The sequence below is a fragment of the Girardinichthys multiradiatus genome, chromosome 18 (genome assembly GCF_021462225.1).
Source record: "Girardinichthys multiradiatus isolate DD_20200921_A chromosome 18, DD_fGirMul_XY1, whole genome shotgun sequence".
Taxonomy (NCBI): Eukaryota; Metazoa; Chordata; class Actinopteri; order Cyprinodontiformes; family Goodeidae; genus Girardinichthys; species Girardinichthys multiradiatus.
In genome coordinates this window covers 24,339,051-24,354,681 of record NC_061810.1, presented here as the reverse complement: position 1 = coordinate 24,354,681, position 15,631 = coordinate 24,339,051, and the positions used below count along the sequence as shown (strand labels likewise).

The 15,631-nt window shown below is 38.9% G+C and overlaps 1 protein-coding gene across 2 annotated transcripts; it reads right to left on the bottom strand.

Moving 5' to 3' along the window:
• LOC124884112 (probable E3 ubiquitin-protein ligase HERC6) lies at positions 1–15,111 on the bottom strand. Of its 2 annotated transcripts, none has more exons than XM_047391770.1 (23): positions 14,883–15,111; positions 14,008–14,164; positions 13,851–13,927; positions 13,548–13,775; positions 13,348–13,439; positions 13,117–13,244; positions 10,221–10,375; positions 9,913–9,971; positions 9,740–9,831; positions 6,404–6,463; positions 6,190–6,286; positions 5,847–6,027; positions 5,504–5,655; positions 5,072–5,191; positions 4,891–4,989; positions 3,503–3,679; positions 3,103–3,243; positions 2,805–2,971; positions 2,012–2,078; positions 1,832–1,902; positions 1,444–1,627; positions 1,084–1,186; positions 1–989 (listed from the first exon to the last, which is right to left on the bottom strand). In XM_047391770.1, exons 1-23 carry the CDS (start codon positions 15,094–15,096, stop codon positions 769–771), a joined length of 3,042 nt encoding a protein of 1,013 aa, XP_047247726.1. In that variant the 5' UTR covers positions 15,097–15,111; the 3' UTR covers positions 1–768. The 2 variants fall into 2 exon arrangements, with proteins under 2 accessions (XP_047247726.1, XP_047247728.1); XM_047391772.1 differs by having other exon boundaries at positions 9,913–9,968.
• Positions 15,112–15,631: the final 520 nt, after the last annotated feature.

Here is a 15,631-nt window from a genome sequence, read left to right as displayed (position 1 = left end):
TGCTGTGGAAAATAATGTTTATTTGTATGTGCAACCTGAAGAGAAATAATGCAAAGAACAAATTCATATAAAGCCTCAAACAGCTTATAAGTCCAAAATGTTTTCTGAGATGAAGCAATTAATATTTAATTGTGGAGCATTTTTGCTTGTAATTGAACAAAGCTGAACATTTACTCGGAAACACTGATTCTGTTTCACGTTTAATGCTCAGTGTGGCGCTGCTTCATTGCTACATAACAGTGAGCTCTGAATTGAATATATAATCAAATAACATTAAACTATCACATCAATAATCACAAAGTCACATTCATAAACAAAATCAGGTGGCATTATTGAGATGTGGTTTCTACACGGTCTGGAAAACAAGAGTATGGAAAAATATTGGTATTTCCAGACTTTTTGTCCTCCCCACTATCTTCTTTTGTCCAACTTTTGTTGTCTCCCTTCTTACTTCAGTCTTTTGTGCCCTCCCTTCATTCCTTTCTTGTGTCCAACCTCTCTTTCTTTCTTCCATTGATTCTGGTTCGGAGGTTCCCCATCTAAACTCTGTCACCTATATAAATATCTGCCATGAACCCATATGTATATCTGAAGGAGTGAGACCTCTGGAAAACTGAGCTTGGAAACGTTTGGCATTTCACAAGACAAATCCATAGGAATCCTCTGTAAATTATAAATATTATAGATACATAATATCTCAGATAATATGGAGATGCTGCAAACAGTGGAAAACCCAGTAAGCAATAAGGTGGGTTTTAAGAAAGATTTCTAGTCTTTCCAGAAGCCTCTGTTGTGGTTAATAGCCTGAAGGAGCCTGGTTTCCATCGTCCTCTCCACCGGGTATCTCCTGTACATGGGCAGCAGCAACCGGAAATGGCAGGTGAGAGATTCAGGCAAATGGATCTCTGTGGCATCAGGCAACACGGCCACTGTCATCCTGACAACATCCATCCCCAGGAAGGGGACTCTGTCACAGCCTGTGAGGAACACTGACCACAAACAGGAAAACAAACCAATGAATGTAACAGACCTGCAGTAAGATCTACAACTGATACAAACTGAACAGAAAAGTGAAAAACATACGGAGGAACTTTCTCTTGTTTTCTGCAGAGAGATTTTCAAACACCTGCCAAAAGGTAATGATGGTCGGATGGCCAGCATGATAGTCTCCCTCATAAAGTGTGTTCTGTAAATTTAAGAATAAAAACAAAACATAATGTACTGCATGTCTCATTTACCTACAGTTAACCACGTATTAATACATCCATTTGAATAATTTTTAACTGCAGCAACAACTCAACCAACATCACTGATGCTGCAACAACCTGAATTTTTCATTTATTTCAGTTATGTTGCCTTAGAACAAATGTTTAAAAATAAATGTATAAAATGTGTTGGTAATATGTAAAACTAAAAGGATAAAATCAGTGGATTTCAGGCTACCTCCTTGAAGACCTCCCAGTCATAGTTTTCTTGGCCCACCATGACCGTCTGTAATTCCTCAGACTGGAAGAACTCCACAACATCCATGTTGCACACTTTAAAAAACCCACGTTTGAAGAGTTCAAAAACTCGTTCCACTGACTTGTTAAAGGCGTGGTTGACGCAGGCATCAACAAATTCTTTCCTGTAGACAAGAAAAATAACACAAACAGTCCCTGATGATAATATAATGATTTGTAGATTATTACAACTCTGAAGGTTCTTGCATAAACTACACATTTTTAACTGGAATCTGCAACATTTCCACAGACAGATGGCAGAAAAAACAGACTTTTACACAAACATGAGATGCAAACAGGTAGAAATGGAAATGAAAGTTCAAACCAACCTATTAGATCCAGTGACCAGTTTTCCAGGCTCGTCTGGATCAAGTTCAGCTTCCTCATCACCCCAGGAGACCTGTTTTTACCATCACAGATGAACGGCTAGTTAAGAACCTGCACCCACATTTATCTTTTGAAGAGGGTGAAACTGAACTGGATGCTCAGTTTGTGTTTAAAAAACCTACAGTGAAAGTTGTCTCCAGGGCTTCGACTTCATCAGGAGAAAAGTCCTCCAAAATGCACCTCCATGACCTTAACACACAATCAACAGTGAGGAAAGCTAATTTAATACAACAATGAGCCACACCGCCAACACAAAATTCTTAACATTTTCAAAGTCAAATTTCAAAGATTTCTGGGCATTCAGTTGATTTTATTATCTGAATGTTCTATAAATTATGAAACAACACAATGCTGAGACTAGCTCCCAATTCAGGGTTTTAGTAAGTCTTTTGTTTATTTTTTTAGTTTGTTAAATTAAATTTATTTTATTTTAAAATCTAGAACATTAAATTACTTTATACTAAAACAGTTTTTAGCATAGTTTTTAGCACATTTTAATATCTATATTTTGTTTGTAAAAGTCCGAACAATTGGGAATTTCAGTGATCTTTTTGATAGAAATCAACATAAAAAATCATTTTCTTATTTAAAAATTCCTGTTTTTTTGTGTTTTAGACAACAGAATAAGGAAAACTCTGGAAACATTTGTCCAGACTGTTTTTATTTTTTCCATACTTATCCAGACCTAGAAAGGCTAGTTTCATACTTATACAGATGTCATGGGAACAATAATGACCCTGCATTCAACACCAATAAATGTTTGAGTTGGACCATACCAAATATGAAAAAGAAAAATATATTTGTGACTTTTCCTCTGAGATGAAAATGTGTCTATGTTCAAACACAAGTGCCTTTTTATGTTTCTAGAGCCTGCTTAGAGACCTGTTCAGTCATAGATTTTTAAATGTTTCTCACTCTGCCAGGACAGGTTCAAACTCCCTCATGTCCTCCAGTGATGTTTTGACTCGGAGCAGCTTCTTGAAGAGCGCCAGCGGGAACGGCAGGTGTATAATGTTGTGGTTGTAAAGAGCCAGGCCACACAGAACGCCAAACAGGAAGTACCTCTTCTCCTCCACTTTAAGCTATTTGTTTGGAAAAGGAAAAAACAAACAAGAAAATGGCACCTGTTCCTGTACAGACAAGTTTAGCCTTTAAACAACAAACTAATAAGCCTGGTTAATATATAGTTTCTTCTTTGATGAACAGGTGTTACCTTGGGTGGGAACCAGGCCAGGGTCCGACTCTCGTTGTACATGAACATTTCAGATTCAGGATCCATTAGCTTATCAAACACGTGCAGAAAAAAATCATTTTTGTTGACGTTCATGATCTTCCTGTCATCTACAAACTGCACCTGGTGGAAAGATTTAAAAAACTTTTTAAAATACCAATAAACATACATCCAAGCTGCATCTGCAAAAACCGGTTCTCCAACATTAGGATTTTAATTTAACTCACCCTTTCTCTTAAGCTGCACATATGAACAAGGTGAAAATAAAGATCATTAAAGGTTCTGCAGTTTTAAATTCTTTGTTAGCTTTTGGTCTTTAATTTCACAGACTCTATTCAACCTAAACATGTAACTAGGGACATTTTTTAAATTGTGTGTTTACCACAAGCTCCCTTTTGAATAGAGAGTGATCAGCTGCAGCGAGATGTCTGAAGGTGTCCTCCACCAGGTGAGTTCGTCTCAGATTCAGCTGGAAGACCGGGACAGGGGAGTGCAGGGCGTCTCCCAGGAAATCTTGAGGCCATGGAAAACCCATTCCATGAACAACATGATAAGCTTCCTGCAGTTACAAAACTCTCTTCCCATAAAAAGTCCCGGAGCACAAATGTTTGCAGCCATATAGAGGTACATCTGAAATATTTTGAATATTGTGTAAAAGTGCAATATTTTTTGCCAGTCATCTCAGAAGCTGAAACTCATGTATTATATAGAGGTCTTACACATAGAGTGATATATTCCAAGCCTTTGTTTTGTGTCATTTTGATGATTATTGCTTACAAGTAAAGAATATCAAAAATTAAGTGTCTCAGAAAATTAGAATACTGTGAAAAAGTTCATTATTGGACACTCCAGGTGTCACACCCTAATCAGCTAATTAACTCAAAACACCTGAAAAGGTTTCCTGACCCTCTAAATTGTCTCTCAGTCTGGGTCATAGGTTACACAATCATGGGGAAGACTGCTGACTGGACAGATGTCCAGAAGACAGTCATTGACACCCTTCACAAGAAGGGTAAGCCACAAAAGGTCATTGCTGAAAAAGCTGGTTGTTCACAAGAGTTCTGTATCCAAGCATATTAACAGAAAATTGAGTGGAAGGAAGAGGTGTGGTAGGAAAAGGTGCAACAGGGAGAACCGCAGCCTTGAGAGGATTGTCAAGCAAAATCCATACAAGAATTTGGGGTAACTTCACAAGGAGTGGACCGAGGCTGGAGTCAGTGCATCAAGGGCCACCATACACAGATGAATACTAGACATGGGCTACAAATGTGGCATTCCTCGTGTCAAGCCACTCCTGAACCAGAGACAACGTCAGAAGCATCTTACCTGGGCTAAGGAGAAAAGGAAATGGATTGTTAACGGTCCAAAGTCCTGTTTTCAGATTAAAATTATGCATTTTATCTGGAAATCAAGGTCCCAGAGTCTGGAGGAAGAGTGGAGAGGCACAGAATCCACGTTGCTTGAAGTCCAGTGTGAAGTTGCCATAGTCAGTGATAATTTGGGGTGCCATATCATCTGCTGGTGTTGGTCCACTGGGTTTTCTGAAGTCCACAGTCAATGCAGCTATCTACTGGAAAACTATAGAGCACTTCATGCTTAAAACATCCTTTTTTGATTGGCCTAATGTGATATTCTGAATGAATCTCTATAAAACAACCGTTTATCTATTTGAAATGACTGGCAAACAATATTGCGCTTTTACACAATATTAATACCTTTTTTTTAGATGTACCTCTAGATGATGCCTGATAAACTGATAAAGCACTTTACCTTCATCACGCGTGCCAAGATGTTAAAGACAGCAACCTTACAAACCAGGGGGAAAACAAAAGGGTAGCGGCAGAAAATGGCAGGCGTTTGCTCATTGTCCTTCGAGAAAAGAAAATAAATTAACAAGGAGAGTCTCTGAGAACCAAAAAGCAGATCGAACACCACGTAACACTGTTTTCACCTCTTGTTTGGAGAACGTCAACCAGAGAGTGACATCCACATGTAGATGATGAGTACTACCAATTTCTTCAACATAAAAGGTGCTCAGTGGGACTTTGTGGGACTTCCCAACTTTGTTTGCCTGAAAAAAAATAAATGCATCATCAGAAACAATCTTTTATTTTACTAATAATGAAAGAAATTAAGAGTTTTGTAGTCCCATATAAATTTCCACCCTATAAAGGACTGCATATCAAACTATCAGAATGGGGTCATGCTGAGAAAATCTGAAATTTCAAAGCATTAATTTATAATTTGCTTACGAATCGCTGGCAGAGGTAAATATCTCTCAAAGGTTAAAGGCCAAGCAGCTGACTAGAAGATTATGAAAGTCTAATTTTACCCAATTTCAAATAAACACAAAGATGACTGAAAAGAAGCATTCAGTACTGACTTTGTAAAGCAGCTTCAGGGCTTTCAGCAGTAATTTGATTCCTGGGTAATGGGTTTCTAACAGGTTGTTCTTCAGCATGAAACCCAGGGCATTTTTGAAGACCATGATGTGCCTGATCAAAATACTGGCTGACAGAGAAGACCAAAAGCTTCCTGCAGATTTAAAAAGGAAAGACAAAAATAAATAAACCTTCAAGAGCTGTACATCTATTATGACAAGGGTTTGCACATAATATATATATACATATACTAATATTAAACTCGGGGATAGCAGAACTTCTTAAACCTTACAATAAAACATCTAAATGAATAAAACATCTAAAGGCAGTGCAGCAGTTTCTTACTTAGTGTGGTCAGAGTCTTCTCGCTCAGATCCTCAATGACAACTGCCAGATGTAAAGCTCCATTCATGACATTCGAGTCCTCTTGTAGCAGGGGGCATGTCAGCAAAATCAGGAGGATCTCTGGAGATTTTATATGACGTCTTGAGACAATGAGCAATTCTACAAGCCCCTTCAGATTCACCTGCATGGAAAACAAAATCAATAAAAAAAGCTATGCATAACTAATATAATGTGCAGTGCATCCAACTTTGAACTCTTGTACCTGAACTGGTTTTATATGGACATAAAACTTCAACATTTCTCAGCTATTGTAGGTAAATGCCTTTAAATTTTTGTCCTTAACTGTTTGTTTGATCCATGGGACTGCCAACATCTGGTCGAAAGCCTGGCGAGCGGCTTCGAGGTCCACTGTTAACGCACCAGCTTCCAGCGGAGCTCCACTGGTATCAAGGCCACAGCCGCATTAGAAATGTGACTTGTAGGAATCATTTATTGGTAAGACGTATTTCTCTAATCCAAACACAACCGCAGTAACGCTGATGGAAAGTCATACTCACTCTGGTTTAGTGAAACTTGCAACAAGACTTGAACTTGTGAAAAACATTGACTCGATTTCTCTGTACCACAAAAAGAAGAAAGTTTCAGAAGGGACTTGTAAACACTAAATGTATATTTTAGATTAGCCATGCACAAAAGACAATAAAGCATTGTGAAATTTGCTCCCTTACAGATTTCTTCTATTTTTGCTTTTTTTAAAAACATTTAATGCTTCAGATTATGAAACAGATTTTAAAATAAAAAATAACCATATAAAATTCAAAAATCTGTCTTTAAGTAATGATTTTCCTTATTAGGTAAAGAAAGCTATCGAAGCTAACCTGGCCCAATGTGAAAAGGTAGAAATGTTTAAATTCATCCCACAGCATCCCAGTCGGATTTTATTGCAGATTAGGACTTTAGACTGTAAGACTAGGACTCTCCAAAACTTATTTTTGTAATTCAGAGCTGGACTTGCTGATTAGTTTTGAATCTTTGTCCTGCTGTATAACCAAGGTCATAAACTGATGGCCAGACAGGGTCCTTCAGGATGTTCAGCTAGAGAACAGGATTCATGGTTTATCAATTATGGCAAGTCGTCCAGGGCCTTAAGGCGACCGTCATCACCATGTTTGGTCAGTAGTGGTTAGAGCCTTGGGTCCCTTCCATGGATATAATTGTTGCCCAATTCGCCCAATTGACCTCCCGGATGAATCCTCAATGAGCTGTTGGAGTAATTTTGGTAAGCTGGCCATTCCTGGGAAGGTTAACCACTGTTAATTAATTAATGGCTCTCACTGTAGTTTGTTGGAGCCCCGAAACATTAGAAATAACTTTAACCATTTCCAGACTGATTGATTGTTAGTGACTTTGTTTTATGTTTATGAATTTCTTTTGCATTATTTGCTGTTATTTCAGCTTTTAACCTTGTTCTCTCTTTTCTCTTCCTAGAAGCTACACCTGGCCTGGCTCTGTGTCTACCTGTGACACCTTTCTGGAGAGGGGAATCGTCCGAGCTTCTGCTGGCAACAACTTAATGCTCACCCTCTACCGATGATCCACATGGCCCTGTCTTTTAGTGTTTAACCCTTTCTCTCTCCTAGACATAGCAATTGACTGAGCTTTTTTTGCTTCTAAATTCAGACAAGACAGAAGTTGTTGTCTTTGGACCGGAGTCTTTAAAAAAGAAACTGCTTAGTCAATCACTTAACCTGGATGGCATTAAATAGACCTCTGATAATAAAGTAAAAAACCTTGGTGTTATTTTTGACCAGGACATGTCATTTAAATCCCATATTAAACAGGTTTCTAGGATTTCCATCTTTTACCTCTGGAAAATTGCCAAAATTAGAAATATCCTGTCTAGGAGTGACGCTGAAAAACTAGTCCATGCATTTGTTACTTCAAGGCTGTACTATTGTAATTCTTTACTATCAGGATGTCCACAAAATGCAGTTAAAAGCCTTCAGCTGATTCAAAATGCTGCAGCAAGAGTTTTGATGAAAATTAAAAAGAGAGATCATATTTCTCCTATTTTAGCTTCCCTTCATTGGCTCCCTGTTAAATCCAGAATAGAATTTAAAATTCTCCTCCTCAGATATAAAGTCCTTAATGATCTAGCTCCATCATACATCAGAGATCTGATTGTTCCATATGTTCCTAACAGGGCACTTCGTTCTCAGACTGCAGGTTTACTGGTGGTTCCTAGAGTCTCTAGAAGTAGAATGGGAGGCAGATCCTTTAGTTATCAGGCTCCTCTCCTGTGGAACCAGCTCCCAGTTTTAGTCTGTGAGGCAGACACCCTGTCTACTTTTAAGGCTAGGCTTAAAACTTTCCTTTTTGATAAAGCTTATAGTTAGAGTGGCTTAGTTTATCCTGAGCTATCTTCCTTATTTTTTTACCTCCGTCTTCTTCCCTCCCTGTTGGATGGAGTAAGGGGGAGTCAGGTTTAGCCTAAACTGGCTCAGTTATGAGGTGCAAACACACCCTCCATTTCTGCTACCTGTATGACCCCTTCTCTTTTCCAATGGTTATAATCAGTCTGACAGAGGGAGGTATCCCAATCATTGTGGTTTTTAGTATAACAATGACCATCAGTGGGACCCTTTGTGGGGTTCCTTGAGACGACATTGTTGTAAATAAGCGCCGTTTAACTAAATAATCTGAACTGAAACTATCTGTGTAGTTATGCTGCTATAGGCTTAGGCTGCTGGAGGACATAATGACCACTTTCACCCTCTTTGCTACATTCTCACACTACTCTCCAATTTTGCATTATTTGCTGTTATTTCAACTTTTAACTTTATGTTCTCTCTCTTTTCTCTTCCTAGAAGCTACACCTGGCCAGGCTCTGTGTCTGCCTGACACCTTTCTGGAGAGGGGAATCGCCCGAGCTTCTGCTGGCAACAACTTAATGCTCACCCTCTACCGATGATCCAAATAGCCCTGTCTTTTAGTGTTTAACCCTTTCTCTCTCCTAGACATAGCTACTGACTGAGCTTTTACTGTGACTAACTCTATATGGTCTCTTTCAGGCTCTAACCTTGAAAACTGGCTCAGAGTTTATCTGTTCTTTCTTTCTTGGTGAAACGATTAAAGGAGCTACATCCATTAACATTTACTTTTCCTTCCCATAGAAAGTACTCCTGGATCAGTGCTTCTTTGTTCTCTTTGTGTCTCTGCTCTGTTCTCTCAAACCCCCAGTCGGTTGTGGCAGATGGCCGCTCACACTGAGCCTGGTTCTGCTGGAGGTTTCTTCCTGTTAAAAGGGAGTTTTTCCTTTCCACTGTCGCTACATGCATGCTCAGTATGAGGGATTGCTGCAAAGTCAACGCCAGTGACTGTCCACTGTCTCTACATGCTCATCTGGGAGGAGTGATTGCTGCAAGTCACTGACTGGATGCAATCTGCTGGGTTTCCTTAGACAGAAAAACTGTTTATCCAATTTGAATAAATAACTGAATCTGACTGCACTGTTCAATGGTTAGGATTAACTGGAATGTATGTACCTGACTGTTGTGAAGTGCCTTGAGATGACATGTGTTGTGAATTGGCGCTATATAAATAAAACTGAATTGAATTGAATTGAATTAGATGATATTTTACTTTATAAGATCTTTCAGCCGTTAGGTCACATTGGTTTGGATATCTTTTCTTTTTTTTCAACAAAGGAAATCAACATTTAAAAAACTCATTTTATATTTACTCTGGTCATTGTTGGCAGAAAATAAAATGTGTTAGATGATTTGACATTTTTAGGTGTGACAAAAGAGCAGAGACAGAAGAAAACTATAGGCAGGCAAAAACGTTGTCACAGCATTGCAACATGAAAATCCAAAGTTACATTATTGGGTTACCTTTTAACATCGACGTTGCTGCAATTCATTGCCAACCATTTTTGCAGTTTTGTGTCATCCAGCCGCCCAATTATTTGTCCGTGATCGGAGGTCTTAAAAGTTAAAGGTAGACAAGATTTGATGTTTCCTTTTTTATGTTCATTGAAAAGTATTCCTACTTTGGTACACGTTACCTTTGCAGGTGAAGAGTAAATTAAGTTTGTGTTCCATCCAGCTGATAACGTCAAGTCTGCTTGAGGACATAAAGAATAATCAAAATTAGTCTTTGAAAATCTTGTTTTTAAAATCCTAAACCTATTTTTTAGAGTCTAGAGAATAACTTCATTTTAGTTTGTTTCAAATCTAAAAATTGTTCCAAAAAGCTAGAAAAAGATTAAATGTCTCACCAAATATGATTATTTGACAAGCAATTGAACACACATGCACACCATATAAATCATTTAATCCATCAACCTGCCATCCAGGGCGACTGCATACGTACCACTAGGTATGGCTGCTGCCCTGTCAGAGATCCATGGAAGCTGAACCAGGGAGGGGGACAGGCTGCTGTCTTGCTGTCCAGTCCCCAACTGGCCTTTGTCCCCATTACCAAAAGCAAACAGCTGTCCAGAGGAAGTCAACACCAGAGTGTGACACCTGGAAGGCCAAATAGGAATTTAAATAGAAAGTATTTAATGGCACAAGGTGTTTTGGCCTAGTTTTATGAAGTGATCTTGTACGTAAAGAACAACTTGATATATATATATATATACATATACTGAACATAAGATCTCTCTTCAAAGACTTTGGTAGTTAGTGACCTGATTTGTGACAATCAGATTGATTTATTTTGCCTCACAGAAACCTGGCTGCAGCAAGAGGATTATGTTACTATAAATGAGTCAACTCCTACTAATTATTTAAATTTTCACATTTCTCGAAATACTGGGCGAGGAGGAGTAGCAACCATCTTTCAGTCCGATTTATTGATTATTCCCAGACCAAATAATAGCTACAACTCTTTTGAATATTTAATCCTTAGTTTTCCCCATCCAAATTGCAAAGCACTAAAACCACTTCTGTTTGTTGTCTTATACTGTCCACCAGGCCCCTACTCTCAATTTTTAGATCAGTTTTCAGACCTTTTATCAGATTTAGTGTTAAATACAGATCAGGTTATTATAGTGGGGGATTTTAACATTCATGTTGACACTGAAAGTGATAGCTTAAATATAGCCTTTGATGCTATCTTAGACTCAATTGGCTTTGCTCAAAACATTAACAAACCTACCCACCTTTGTCTTCATTCTCTGGACCTTGTGCTGACATATGGCATTGAGTATAAAGACATAACAATATTCTCTCATAACCCTGTCCTGTCTGACCATTTTTTAATAACCTTTGAGTTTAATTTAACCGAGTACTCCACACCTGAAAGAAAATGTCATTATAGTAGATCATTATCAGACAAGGCTGTAACAACCTTTTGTCAAAATAAGGTGAGATCTTTCCATGTACTCCATGCAACATGCAGTAACTGCTCACAGTTAACTCCATAAAGGTTACACTAAATATCCTTATATCCTTATGTGTAATCCATGCAATAATTATTAAAATACACAGTTGGAGCGGTAGAGAGTGAAAACAAGCATATTCTCATAATCTGGGACTGAGAGACTGGAGGGGCCTGTGTGGAGCCACATATTATCTGTTTTATCTTTTGCAGAAATATAAACACAAATATAAATAAAGTGTATCCAAAGAAATGATGTATGATGAGTTTCCATTCATTTACAAGTATTAAATGAAATTAATAATCTTTGATTATCAAGTTAAAAGATGTATGATTGAAACAACTACACCACTAGCTAACCCCTACGCCACCAGCGCCGCCCCCAACCTTGGTGTTATTTTTGACCAGGACATGTCATTTAAATCCCATATTAAACAGGTTTCAAGGATTTCCTTCTTTCACCTCCGGAACATTGCCAAAATTAGAAATATCCTATCCAGGAGTGACGCTGCAAATATAATGTAATTGTTTACTATGAGGATGTCCACAAAATGCAGTTAAAAGCCTTCAGCTGATTCAAAATGCTGCAGCAAGAGTTCTGATGAAAATTAAAAAGAGAGATCATATTTCTCCTATTTTAGCTTCCCTTCATTGGCTCCCTGTTAAATTTAGAATAGAATTTAAAATTCTCCTCCTCACATATAAAGCCCTTAATGATCTAGCTCCATCATACATCAGAGATTTGATTGTTCCATATGTTCCTAACAGAGAACTTCGTTCTCAGACTGCAGGTTTACTGGTGGTTCCTAGAGTCTCTAGAAGTAGAATGGGAGGCAGATCCTTTAGTTATCAGGCTCCTATCCTGTGGAACCAGCTCCCAGTTTTAGTCTGTGAGGCAGACACCCTGTCTACTTTTAAGGCTAGGCTTAAAACTTTCCTTTTTGATAAAGCTTATATAGTGGCTTATGTTATCCTGAGCTGCCTCTGTAGTTATGCTGCTATAGGCGTAGGCTGCTGGAAGACATAATGACCACTTTCACTCTCTTCGCTACATTCTCACACTACTCTCCAATCTTGCATTATTTATTGTTATTTCAACTTTTAACTTTATGTTCTCTCTCATTTCTCTTCCTAGAAGCTACACCTGGCCTGACTCTGTGTCTACCTGTGACACCTTTCTGGAGAGGGGCATCGTCCAAGCTTCTGCTGGCAGCAACTTAATGCTCACCCTCTACCGATGATCCACATAGCCCTGTCTTTCAGTGTTTAACCCTTTCTCTCTCCTAGACATAGCTGCTGACTGAGCTTTTACTGTGACTAACTCTATATGGTCTCTTTCAGACTCTAACCTTGAAAACTGGCTCAGAGTTTATCTGTTCTTTCTTTCTAGATGAAACGACTAAAGGAGTTACATCCATTAACATTTACTTTTCCTTCCCATACATAGAAAGTACTCGTGGATCAGTGCTTCTTTGTTCTCTCGAACCCCCAGTCGGTCGTGGCAGATTGCCGCTCACACTGAGCCTGGTTCTGCTGGAGGTTTCTTCCTGTTAAAAGGGAGTTTTTCCTCTCCACTGTCGCTACATGCATGCTCAGTATGAGGGATTGCTGCAAAGTCAACGCCAGGGACTGTCCACTGTCTCTACATGCTCATCCGGGAGGAGGGAATGCTGCAAGTCACTGACTGGATGCAATCTGCTGGGTTTCCTTAGACAGAAAAACTTTTTATCCAATTTGAATAAATAACTGAATCTGACTGCACTGTTCAATGATTAGGATTAATTGGAATGTATGTACCTGACTTTGTGAAATGCCTTGAGACAACATGTGTTGTGAATTGGCGCTTTATAAATAAACTGAATTGAACTGAATTGAATATAATTACCTCCCACATGCAATCTGAGATGCTGGCCCTCCGAGACCATCAACCAGCTTGGGCCGAATCTCACTGGTGGTGGAGTTGTGACCGAGCTGGCCGTGGCTCCCATCTCCAAAAGTAAAAACTTTCCCTTCCTACCAAACCCAGAATCACATCAGACTAATTACTTTCAAAAAGCCTAAAGTCAGAGGGTCTCATTCACTTTGTGTAAATAATCTCAATCAGCAATGTTAGTACCTTAGTTAACACAGCAGTGTGTGCCTCTCCACAGCTGATGAAAGAGATGCCCAGAGGTCTGAGAGCAGGTACCAGACAGATGTTGAACCTGCCTGTTTAGGATCAGAAAATATCAAAAAGAATGAATGTTTTTTATGGAGGAGTGTGAGAGTTACCTGTGAGCTCCAACTTCAAGATGAAAAAAGATTAACCTAATCTACCTTTCTCATCCACTCTGTTGAGCCCCAGCTGGCCAGATTTATTGGCTCCACAGCAGTACACCAAGCCGGAGAGCGTGAGGAACAGGGTGTGGCTCCCTCCGGCTGAAATCTGGGTCACTGCGACTCCGGTCAGGGAGCACACCAAGATAGGTTTGTGCTGATGAGCAAAATCCTTCCCCAGGCCCAGCTGACCATGACTGTTTGAACCCCAGGAGAAGACGTCTCCTCCTAAAAAGAGGCAAAAACAAAATGTGTTTTGCAATTAAATACACAAAGCTTTCCTCAGCAGGTTTATTGTCTTACCTCTAGTCAATGCGAGGGAATGGGAGTTTCCACAAGTAACCTGGATTATCTTAATGGGCATTGGGATGGGTACTCGGCTGTAAGTTGATGAGGCAATAATGGGTTAGACATATTTACAATAAAGAGTGCATGTTTACTCATCACTTTCAGTTCTTGCCTTGGTCTCTGATTGTTGCACTGCTGCCCTGGTACCTGCCCAAGCTGTCCATCATCTCCTGCCCCCCAAGAAAACACTTGTCCAGATGCACATAAAGCCAGACAATGGTCTTGACCACAAGCCATGGCGACAACATCACCGAGTCCCTCCACACATCCTAAAGCGGGGAGAAAGGAGAGTGACGACACACAAACACATTAGAAAAGTCAGCTGAATCTAAAACCTAACTCGTGATGTCAAAACAGCACTTTTACAATATTACAGAAGAAAGCAATAAAATAAAATAAAAATATTAATTAAATTAACTAAGACAAGTAGGGTTGAGTGTTTCTGCTTTGTATCTGATATATATATATATATATAGATACACTGCCAATGACCCATTACATTTAAGATTAGGAAACAAAAGTTTCAGTATAATTGATACAAGGACACCTTGTAATATAACTCCAGTACAACGAGCCAGTGCATTATGAAATATATGACAGGTGCTGCTGTTAGCCTTTTAAGTGGTTGCTACAAATAAAAAAAATAAAAATAAATAAACAATCCTTCAAACTTCCCAACTCCCACTGAACTCAACATAAAGGCTTAGTTAAGTTTCGTTGCATGAAAGAACTGGGATGAAACGAAACTGAAAGTCACCTCAGCAAATTAGTCTGCATTATATGCCTGTCACAGATGATTCATGATACTGAAGCAACATACAATTAAGCAACAAGCTGAAGAAAATAATTTAGGAGAACAATATTCTTTAACAAAATAAATATGGTCACATTAAGTCATTTGGATACGTATGGTAAATAATTTATAATTAATAAGTTATTCTATTTACCATAAAAAACAAATATATATAGATAGATATAATTACTTACCAAGCATCTTTCCACTTTGGCTCCTTCGTCCGAGTTGGCCCTTTGAGTTGTGTCCACATGATAAAACTTTACCGTCTGCTTTGAGGAATAAAGTGTGCTGCTCACCGCAACAGATGCTGGTTACAACCCCGGGTGCGGTCCAACTCACCGGGCTCAGGGCCGCCTGGACCCCAAACTGTCCACTGGAGCTGTCTCCCCAACAGTACAGCTGCATGTCTGCAGGTTGACTAACCACAGCATCTAGAGCGGCGATCCTATTGAGCTGCAGGTGCTGCTTTCACCTGCTGTGGGAAATATGAAACTCCCCTTGCGAGCTGCGAAAGAAACAAATTCTTTCGCGACTGTAGCGCATAAGAACACTTAAGGCTCACTGGATTTGTTAAAATATCTCATATGATACGTTTTCAGCTACACAGTTTATTTGCAATGTGTAATTACTTTACACGCAAATCTACGAGCTTACGAAGGTACGTGAAGGCAGCATTAGCGCATAGAAGAATTTCTGTACATTAATATTTCTCTCATACTGTAGAAAGTTACTCTCAACATCACCCAAATTATTATTACTTGAATTACTTGAAATAATTATATTCGCACAAAATGTCCCACCCTAAAGGCTAAGTGTTACTGCAATCAAAACATTATCTGAAGAGAACCTTTCAAAATAAGAGGTAAGATTCTCAACAATGTCTGCCGATATTTAGACGTAAAAATAAAGGAACTATTCAGCTACAATTAAATGATGACGA

Coding starts and splice junctions, on each gene's coding strand:
- LOC124884112 (XM_047391770.1), bottom strand. CDS start 15,096: ATGCAGCTGTACTGTTGGGGAGACAGCTCCAGTGGACAGTTTGGGGTC. Junction 2,972..3,102: donor TGGCCTGGTTCCCACCCAAG/GTAACACCTGTT, acceptor CCAAACAAATAG/CTTAAAGTGGAGGAGAAGAG. Junction 990..1,083: donor AAACAAGAGAAAGTTCCTCC/GTATGTTTTTCA, acceptor GTTTGTGGTCAG/TGTTCCTCACAGGCTGTGAC.